Source organism: Scyliorhinus canicula, chromosome 17, assembly GCF_902713615.1.
Source record: "Scyliorhinus canicula chromosome 17, sScyCan1.1, whole genome shotgun sequence".
Classification (NCBI taxonomy): Eukaryota; Metazoa; Chordata; class Chondrichthyes; order Carcharhiniformes; family Scyliorhinidae; genus Scyliorhinus; species Scyliorhinus canicula.
This window is the reverse complement of record NC_052162.1, coordinates 125,437,475-125,448,478: the sequence shown is the minus strand read 5'-3', so window position 1 is coordinate 125,448,478 and position 11,004 is coordinate 125,437,475. Positions and strand designations below refer to the sequence as shown.

General features: G+C 47.0%; 1 protein-coding gene across 1 annotated transcript; it reads left to right on the top strand.

Annotated features, from left to right (window-relative positions):
* Positions 1 to 1,869: 1,869 nt before the first annotated feature.
* LOC119951247 (oocyte zinc finger protein XlCOF6-like) lies at positions 1,870 to 7,193 on the top strand (the record flags this gene model as incomplete). Its single annotated transcript, XM_038774303.1, has 3 exons — positions 1,870 to 1,906; positions 2,389 to 2,725; positions 6,171 to 7,193. A coding segment is annotated over exon 3 (666 nt), but the record flags the coding sequence as incomplete, so codon positions are not given.
* Positions 7,194 to 11,004: the final 3,811 nt, after the last annotated feature.

Genomic DNA, 11,004 nt, shown 5'->3' with positions numbered 1-11,004 from the left:
CGGTTGCACAATTTTTCCTGTTGGATTATTGTTCCTTTAAAGGAATCTATATTTGATGTAAATATGTAATAATTTCTTAAATATTAGCAATTGCCTGCCTACTGTCATGCCTTTTATTGTAAGTTCCCAATCTACCACAGGCAATTCGCCCCTGAAACCTTGAGATTCCTTCTGTGAAAAACACTCAGATAAATTAAACAAAATAACCATGAAAACACCATAACCCATCTTCATGGCAACATGGCATGCTTTCGAGGGCTACCAAACAGAAATGGAAACTAAAGATCTTCCAACTTCCACCCTTTCACTCTATGATCCTTGTGAAATCTGAAACCAGGTATTGACAAAAAGCCTCAATGCCCCTACAGGCAAAGCCGTGAGGCTGGTCAGACCAGCAGAAAGAAACTCACCATCAATTGTCAGAATGAACAAAATGCAGTCCTGGATGTTAATTAAGAGCAGGATCAATAACAGCAGAATGCAGTCTCTGTAATCACTTGTGAACTGGTTGGTGTCCCAGTAGGTGCGATGAATCATGAAATCCCTTCCCACATTGAGAGCAGATGAATGGCCTCTCCAACGTGTGAACACGCTGGTGTCTCCGCATATGGGAGGGATCACTAAATGCCTTCCCACACTGAGAACACGTGAACGGCTGCTCCCCAGTATGAAGCCTCTGGTGTACCCGCAGAGTGGAAGAAACACTAAATCCCTTCCCACACTGAGGGCAGGTGAATGGCCTCTCCCCAATGTGAATTCGCTGGTGTTTCAGCAGCTGGGATAACTGAGTGTATCCCTTCCCACACTGAGAGCAGGTGAATGGTCTCTCCCCAGTGTGAATTCGCTGGTGTAATCGCTGGTGTAACTGCAGGTGGGATATGAGAGAATCCCTTCCCACACTGAAAGCAGGTGAACGGCCTCTCCCCAGTGTGAATGCGCGATGAGCTTCCAATTCAGATGGGGCTTTGAATCCCTTCCCACAGTCCCTACATTTCCACGGTTTTTCCATGTTTTGAGACTCCTTTTGACTCTACAGGTCGGACAATCAGTTTGAGCCTTGACGACACTGCGAGCTCGTGTACGGTCTCTCTCTGCTGTGAATGGTGCAATGTTTTTTCAGGCTGTGTAACTGGTTGAAGTTCTTTCCACAGTCAGTGCTCTGGAACGCGCTCACTCGGGTGTGTGTGTCGGTGCTTTTCCAGTCACACAGATGTTTAAAATCTTTTGAAATAGTCGGAACGGGCAAACATTTCTCCTAGATTCAAAGGTCAATGATATTCAGGTCCCAATGAATCCCCAGACTCAGTTAGATCGAGATGTGACGTTTGAGATTTCTGTCAGTAATTCTTCCTCTTCTAATATCCTGTAAAAACAATTTACAAAAGACATCACTGTCAATCCAAGACAGAAATTCAGAACAGACAATTCTAGTTTCTATGGAACATTCTTTCCTCTCTCATTCCCCAAATGCTGTAAATCTCCGTCCCACACACTCTCACTCCCGTCTCACTCTGCTGGATCTAATATTCACCCAATTCTCCTGGTGCTGATTAAAGTTGATAGACTGATTCATGCTCTCTGCTTCCTGTTCTGGACACAGATCATAACAAACAGGAGCTGCAGTCCACCATTCGGCCCATTGAGTTTGCTCAATCATTCAGTGGAATCATTCGTCGATCTGCCTCAGCACCATTTTCCCACGCTATCCTCCATATCCCTTGATATCTTAAATATCTAGAAACCTATCAATCTCGATCTTGAAAATACTTTGATGTGATTTATGTTGTCACATGTATTAGTATACAATGAAAAGTGTTGTTTCTTGCATGCTATACAGATAACGCATACCGTACATAGGGAAGGAAGGAGAGACTACAGAATGTAATGTGTCAGTCACAACTGGGATGTAAGTAATTGAACAGTTAATGTAATTAAGTTAATGTAATTAGAACAGTTAGAATTAAGTTTTAGAAGCCTAGAACAAGAGTAAAAGTTAGAATTAGAGGGTATGCTGAGCACAGCTTGCAAGACGTCGCCTTGCTCTGGCGCACCTTCGATTTTTATTTGATGATTGAGGCTCCACGAGTCTCTGGGATAGAAAATTCCAAAGCTTCATTCACCACATCCTCGAGTGAGGAAATCCCTCCTCATCTCAGCTTTCTCTCCATTTTCCTACCGTTCCCCAGAACCCTCGACTCCCTGGTCAATCAGAAATCTGTCCAACTCAGCGGTGAATATATTCAGTGACCCCCAGACCCCACTGGTCCCTGTGGAAGAGAAATCCAGAGACTAACAACCCTCTGAGGTAAGAGATGACTGGAAATATATAACGTAGCTGCAGCACAATGTTACACAACTGGAAATAATAATAAATATACTTTATTACAGAACCATCAATAATATATCTAATCTGCACCATATAACAACACTGGACATTTCTCTGATGTTAATTTACTGTCGGTTGAGGGAGAACAACCCGACAACAGAACCTCCTCCAGACAAGGTTTCCAGGCAACCGGCTGACGGCGCCGCCCAGACCCGGGACTGCGCATGTCCAAGGGAGACGGGAAGCTGCGCATGTGCGAGGGAGCCCCATCCCCTGACCTTCCAGGTGATTTGGTGACCAATGGGAAGAGTTGCAGGACCGTAAGGACTCTTGTTCCAGCCAATCAGAATGAAGACTGAGCTTCACACAGACTGAAACTTCCTCCTGTCTCCAACATCTGTGAGTGAAACACTTTCTTTTCTCCCCCTTTCCATTTCTTTTCTCATTCTCACTTGCAGCAACTGAAGGGAAAGGAAGTGAATCCAGGGAGGGGGCAGACTCTGCAAAGCTTGGCCCAGGTCTCTTTCTGTTAAACACATTGACATCATTTGCTCCCTCAGTTTGACACATTTATTTGTCTGGCTAAAAGGATGGTCTCTTTCCCAATGTTCACAATTAAAGGGCTGGTTTCTCCAGGAGATGGCTGACATTTAAGGGGACAGTTAACTAATATTGGACAGAGATATGTCTAGTGTTATTATATGCTACAGATTAGATATATTATTTATGGTTCTCTTATGGTCTTAAAGGAGCAGGAGTAAGCCATTCAGTCCCTTGAGCCTGCCCCACCATTCAAGGAGACCATGGCTGATCTGTGACCTAACTCCATATACCTTTTTCTTTCCTTTTTTTCTATAAATTCAGAGTATCCAATTATTTTTTTTACAATAAGAGGGAATTTAGCTTAGCCAATTCACCTATCCTGCACATCTTTGGGTTGTGGGGGTGAGACCCATGCAGACTTGGGGAGAATGTGCGTAACTACATATACCTGCCGTTGGCCCATATCCCATCAAATCTTTGTTTAACAAAAATCTATAGATCTCATTTAAAATTCACAACTGCTGTTTGTGGGAAAGAATTCCGAACCTCTACCACCCTTTGTGTGAAGACATTGTTCCAAATATCGCTCTTGAACGGTTTAACCCTAATTTTTAGACTATGCCCCCAGATTTAAAATTTCCAACCAGTGCAAATTTATACTCACAGCTCCGTAACTCCATCCGTCCGGGTGCACTCCCGGGAGACCAGGTTGTGAATCCCCAAGGTAATGTTATTATACTCACTGTTCCAATACTCCGTCCCTTCGAGTCCACTTCCTGGAGACTGTCCACAAATCCCCGATGTAAAGCTTTTATACTGACAGCTCCGATACTCTGCCCCTCTGAGTCTGCTCCCTGGAGACTGGGCCGCAAATCCCTGAGGGAAGGTTTTTATACTCGGCTCCGATACTCCGTCCCTCTGAGTGCACTCCTGGAGAGTAGGCCGCAAATTCCAAGGTAAGATTTTTATACTCACAGCTTCAATACTCCGCCCCTCCTAGTCCGCTCCCTGAACATTAGGCTGTGAATCCCTGAGGTAAGGTCTTTGTACTCACACCTCCAACACTCAAGTGGTTTAGAAACTCATGTCGCAACCTGCGGGTGGGTTGTGGGCAGGTTTTGGGAGGATCGCGGCACTCGGTCCCGGCATTTCCGATTGCGAGAGGAACGCCCAACGGTTGCGCTCGGCATATAAAGTGCCAGCTGCAACGGACTTTTGAGATTGCCGGCCTACCCGCGCATTCATGCCAGACCACGGTAGCACAGTGGCTAGCACTGTTGTTTCACAGCCCCAGGGTCGCAGGTTCGATGCCCGACTTGGGTCACTGTCTGTGAGGAGTCTGCATGTTCTCCCCGTGTCTGCGTGGGTTTCCTCTGGGTTAGGTGGGGTTACTGGGTACCGGGATACAATGTGGGCATGGGTCTAGGTGGGTGCTCTTTCAGAGGGTCGGGGCAGACCCGATGGACTGAATGGCCTCCTGTACTGTCGTGATTCTATGCTCCGGTTTACTCCCACAAGTCCTGAAAGACGTGCTTGTAAGGTGATTTGGACATTCTGACTTCTCCCTCTGTGCACCCAAACAGGAGCCGGAATGTGGCGACTAGGGGCCACAGTAACTTAATTGCAGTGTTAATGTAAGTCTGATAAAGATTCCCAAGGTAAGATCTTTACTGATAAGATTATTATTATTAAGCAGTGGGCAGGCCCGGAGCCCAGCGGGGTGGATCCCCTTCCTCCATACCTCAGCGCATTGTCCAACGTCAGTTTTTTTCAGCAAATGACGGAGTCTTTCCACCGGAAGCAGCAGCAGAGAGCAGGTCACGTGCCCTGTATGGTGCCATCACATGTTCTGAGCATGAGAGCGATTCCTCCATATTGCAGCTGCCAGCAGTGCTGGTGTGAACTCGTGGGCCTCTGGTGAACAACCCACAAAGAAGAAGCTGAAAACAGGAACAAATCAGCATAAAGAAGATTACTTGAGGTGTGGGTTATTCATTGTGCCACTGCAAATCAGGATTCAATATTCATGTGTGTTATGTGCAGGGAAGCACTGGGAAATGAAAGTTTAAAACCCTCAAAACTTCAAAGACATTTGAAGACGAAACATGGCGAGTTGGAGGACAAACCTATTTATTTTTTCAATGGATGCAGTGAGATCTTAAATCATCAGCTGAAGTCATTGTCAGGAATGTAACATTGAATAACAAAGCAAGTGAGATCGTGAGGACCAAGCAGGCTCACCTGTCACATTAAAGGTCAGTGAAAATGGTGGGTCACAAAGGTCGGCCAGCGAAGGTCACAAAGGTCGGCCTATATGGGGCGCAAAGGATGGCCGGTTGGTAAAAATGGGCCCTGGCAAAACGGTTTGAAAAACACTGCAATGCTCTGCCCCTTCGAGTCCGTTCCCTGGAGACTAGGCCCCAAGTCCCCGAGGTAAGGTTTTATACTCACAATTCTGACATTTCGCCCGTCTGAGTCCCCTTGGAGACTAGGCTGCAAATCCCCGAGGGAAGGTTTTTATACTCACAGCTCCGATACTCCAATCCCTCCGTGTCTTCTCCCTGGTGACAGGCCCACAAATCCCCAAGGTAAGGAATTAATATTCCGCCCCTCCAAGTGAGAGCAGCACAGTAGCACAAGTGGATAGCACTGTGGCTTCACAGTGCCAGGGTCCCAGGTTCGATTCCCTGCTGGGTCACTGTCTGTGCGGAGTCTGCACGTTCTCCCCGTGTCTGCGTGGGTTTCCTCCGGGTGCTCCGGTTTCCTCCCACAGTTCAAAGATGTGCAGGTCAGGTGGATTGGCCATGATAAATTGCTCTTAGTGTCCAAAAAGGATAGGAAGGGTTATTGGGTTACAGGGATAGGGTGGAAGTGAGGGCTCAAGTGGGTCGGTGCAGACCCGATGGGCCAAATGCACTATATGTTCTAAGTCTGCTCCCTGGTAAGCAGGCCGCGAATCCCCAGGGAAAGGTTTTTTACTCGGCTCCAAAACTCCAGACTTCTCAGTTCTCACCCGGGAAACTAGGAAAGGTCTTTATATTTACTACTCTGATACTCTGCCTCTTCAAATCCTCTCCATGGAGACTAGGCCTCGAATTCCCAAGGTCAGGGTTTTGTACTTACTGCTCTGGCACTCTGCCCTCTGAGTCCACACCCTGGAGGCTAGGTATGGCGAAATAGGTATTAGAGACTAGGCACTGGGAAACGGGAGAGAAAAAAATGTTCTCTAGAAACTAGAATTCTCTGTTCTGAATTTCTATCCTGTACTGACTGTGATGTCATCTGTAAACTTCTTTTACAGGATATTAGAAGAGAAGGAATTACAGACATCTCAAACATAACGTCTCGATCTGACAGAGTCACCAGGTTCCTTGTGACCTGAATATCATCGGCCTTTTAATCTAAAAGGGGAAGGAAAAAGTTTACCCGATCTGTCGGTAACAAAAGATTTTAAACATCAGTGTGACTGGAAAAGCACCGAGACACACACACCCGAACACTGTTCCAGAGCACTGACTGTGGAAAGAGCTTTAACCAGTTACACAGCCTGAACAAACATCACACCATTCACAGCGGGGAGAGACCGTACACGTATTCTGTGTGTGGAGGAGGCTTCAACTCATTTTCTGATCAGGAGAGACTCGAGGAGTCACAAAACATGGAGAAACCGTGGATATGTGGAGACTGTGGGAAGGGATACAGAACTCCATCAGAGCTGGAGATTCATCGACGCAGTCACACTGGGGAGAGGCCATTCACCTGCTCTCAGTGTGAGAAGAGATTCAGTGATTCATCCAATCTGCAGAGACACAAGCGATTCCACACTGGGGAGAGGCCGTTCACCTGCTCTCAGTGTGGGAAGAGATTCAGTGATTCATCCAATCTGCAGAGACACAAGCGATTCCACACTGGGGAGAGGCCGTTCACCTGCTCTCAGTGTGAGAAGAGATTCAGTGATTCATCCGCCCTGCAGTCACACCGCCGAGTTCACACAAGGGAGAGGCCATTTAGCTGCTCTCAGTGTGGGAAGGGATTCAATCATTTATCTTATCTGAAGGCACACCAGCAAGTTCACTCTGGGGAGAGGCCATACACCTGTCCTCAATGTGGAAATAAATTCACTGAGTTATCCAATCTGCAGACACACCAGCGAGTTCACACTGGGGAGAGGCCGTTCACCTGCTCGCAATGTGGAAAGGCATTCACTACGTTATACAGCCTGCGGAGACACCAGAGAGTTCAAACTGGGGAGAAGCCGTTCACCTGCTCTCAGTGTGGGAAGGGATTCAGTGATCCATCTGCCCTGCGGACACACCAGCGCATTCACACTGGGGAGAGGCCATTCAGCTGCTCTCAGTGTGAGAAGAGGTTCAGTGTTTTATCCAACCTGCGGACACACCAGCGAGTTCACACTGGGGAGAAGCTGTTCACATGCTCATGTGGGAAGGGATTCTGTCAGTTATCCGACCTGCAGAGACACCAGCGAGTTCACACTGGGGAGAGGCCGTACACCTGCCCTCAATGTGGAAATAAATTCACTCAGTTATCCAGCCTGCAGACACACCAGCGAGTTCACACTGGGGAGAGGCCGTTCACCTGCTCTCGATGTGGAAAGGGATTCACTACGTTATCCAGCCTGCGGAGACACCAGCGAGTTCACACCGGAGAGAGTTAGCTCAGTTGGCTGGATAGCTGGTTTGTGATGCGCAGTGACTCCAACATCAGGGGTTCAACTCCCGTACCGGCTGAGTTAACCATGAAGGCCCACCTTTTCAACATTGCCCCTCGCCTGTGGTGTGGTGACCTCAAATTCAATCACCACCAGTCAGCTCACTCTCTCAAAGGGGAAAGCAGCCTGTGGTCATCTGGGACGACTCTTATTTCACATAAATGCAACAAACATAGATTTCTTTAAGGAGCAAAAATCCACCAGGAAAAGTGATGCAACCGTAGTGAACAAGAAAAGTTTAAAGTTCCATTAGATCAAAGGAAGAGGCACATAAAGTGGCCAAAATAGTAGTAAACCTGAGGATTGGGAACTTGTTTTAGAATTCAGCAAAGGAGGACCAAGAAACTGATAAAGAGAAAATAGAATAAGAGAGAAAACAGGCGATAAGCATAAAAACCGACTGGAAAAGCTCCTGTAGGAATGTGAAAAGGAAAAGATTAGCAAAGACCAATGTGCGTCCATTCCAGACAGAGACAGGAGAGTTTATAATGGCAGAGAAACTAAACAATGCGTGTCTGTCTTCAGAAGCTACAGAAATTGTCCCCAAAACACGAGAGAACCAAGGGACCAGTGAGCACGAGGATCTGAAAGAGATTAGTATTAGTGAAAAAGCAGTACTGGAGAAATTAACATGATTGAAAGTTAATAAATCCCCAAAAGCTGATGCTCTACATCCCAGAGTGTTGAAAGAGGCGGATGTAGAGATAGTGGAAACATTGGTGATCATCTTTCAAAATTCTATAGATTCTGGAATGGTTCCTGTAGATTGGAAAGTGGTAAATGTAACCCCACTATTTAAGGAGGCAGAGAGAAAACGGGGAACCACAGACCCATTAGCCTGACATCAGTAGGAGGGAAAATGCTACAATCTACTATAAAGGATGTGATAACATACTGATTAGGAACAGGAGTAGGCCACTCGGCCCCTCGAACCTGCTCTAGCATTCAACATGTTCACAGCTGATCTGATTGTAACCTCAACTCCACACTCCCGCTGACCCCCCGATAACCTTTCACCCCCTTGCTTATCAGGAATCTTTCCAGCTCTGCCTTCGAAATATTCACAGATTCTGCTTCCACTGCCCTTTGAGGAAGAGAGTTCCAAAGCCTCACGACCCTCAGAGAGAAAAATCTCTCCTCTGCCTTAAATGTGCAAGTTATTACTTTTAAAGTGACTTCAATTTCTAGATTCTCCCACAATCTTTGATCTTTTTACTATCAGTTCCCTTTGAATTATCTGACGTATCTTTGAGCTCTTTGTGCTTCTCAATTGGAGTCAACTTCTTCAAGATGTCTTCATTTTCTTGTTGGCTGTTCACAATCGGTGAGCTCTCAACTGATTTGTTCAGTGTTGCGCTCTCATTGTCAGCCTCTGTACAGTCCAGCTGAGAACTGTCAGTCTCACCGTTGTCCTGCACACATTGTACCCTACCTGTGATCACTTCGTCGCTAGTTGCAAATAAAGTTTTTTTTTGTTTTTCATTGAGATAAACATTTTATTTTTTATGTAATTCTTTGCCCCGATATTTCCAAGGTGGCGTCCAATGGACATCCATCAGAGAATAGATTGAATCAACAGGTTCATTGTCGAAGGAGCCACTCTGGTGACACATCCAGCAGACTCCTGTTGTACACAATGTTCTGAGTGACATCAATAAATATATTTTTGTCAACCCAACTGCAATTATTGTTTCCTCATATCTGTAGAGATTAACCATATCGATTATTATATCAACCATATCTTATTGCAACATTCAGACCACTAGAAGTTTATTAACTGTCCCATCTCCGTAGAGAATCTTTCACAATCAGTGGGACTTTCAGACTCATAGTTGGAAGGACGGAGCTCAGAAATTCCAATTAGGTCATCTTCAGGTTCTGGGCCATTCAATGGCGAGCTGCCAAAGTAGGAAATCAACGAAGCTTTTGGGATTCCAAAGACATTGGTGAAAGATCTTTCAAAAATTGTGTTTCCAGCAAAAACAATTTATCTGCATATATTTCCTCATTCATATAATCCATTTTGCCATAAAGGTCTGGCTTATTTTGGTCTTTACCACAGTTACTATGGAAAAGAGAAGCTCCCATATGCTCAGTTAAATCCCTTCCTTCACCTTCACCATACACTGTGGTGACCAAACGTTTGCGCAATTGCTCCAATCTACTGCGCAAATGCTGCATGTCCAAATGGGACTCATCCAGTTGATCAACCAGTTGCAAATAAAGTTGATAGACCTTCATAGTCTTCCTCTTCTGGCTCATCATCTGTTTCATCACTGTCCTCATTGAATGACTGCGGCATCATATCTCAGAGCCAGTTACAATGATCCTCTGTCTTCACGCTGTCTGGAACGCACAGTCGCTCAACGAGGTTCAGGGCTTCACACACTCTCGGTCCCAATATGGACTCTCGCTTTGTGTCCACAATGACGAATTGCACAATGTGACTTTGATTATGCACCCATGCGGACTTCCGGTTGCGGTGATGCAGAGCTAAGCCGCACGTTCGGTAGTTCCCGCTATTTTTGGTCTCTTTTAAGGGCCCGTAGCGGTACCGGTTGGACTTTTCCCCGGGTGGGAACACATCCAATATGCTTATCTGCCGGTGGATGGACTGGACCAGGAGCGGAACGGTCAAAAAGTTGGCTTTGGAGCAGAGAAAGGTGCGAGGCAGGAAAAACAAGATGGCGGCGGGCGGGGAACCGGCAGCGTGGCAGCAGTGGGCACGGGAGCAGCAGGAGCTCCTTCAGTGCAGCTTCAGAGAGATGAAGGCTGAGATCCTGGAACTGTTTAAGGCCTCGCTGGACAAGCTCATGGCGACTCAGATGGCTCAGGGTGCAGAGACCCAAGAGCTGCGGCAAAAGACCTCGGAGAGCGAGGATGAACTCCTGGGCATGGCAGTGAAGGTGGAGTCACACAAGCTCTATTTGCAACTAGCTCCACAAGAAGTGGCTGGCGAGGATGGAGGAGATGGAGAACTGCTCCCGTTGGAAGAACCTGCGGATTCTGGGCATCCCGGTGGGGCTGGAAGGTTCGGATTTGGGGGCCTATGTGGCTGTGGTGCTGAACTCGTTAATGGGTGCGGGGTCGTTCCAGGGACCCTTGGAGCTGGAGGGTGCCCATCGAGTGGTGTTGAGGAAGCCTAGGCTGAACAAGCAGCCTAGGGCGGTGCTGGTCCATTTTCACCGCTTCATTGACCATGGGTGTGTGCTGAGATGGGCGAAGAAGGAGAGGAGTGGCAAGTGGGAGAATGCGGACATCAGGATCTATCAGGACTGGAACGCAGAGGTGGCGAAGAGAAGAGCTGGTTTCAGTCGGGTGAAGGGAGTCCTTCACAGGAAGGGGGTGAAGTTTGGCCTGCTACAGCCGGCCCGCCTCTGGGTCACTCATAAGGATCGCCAGCTCT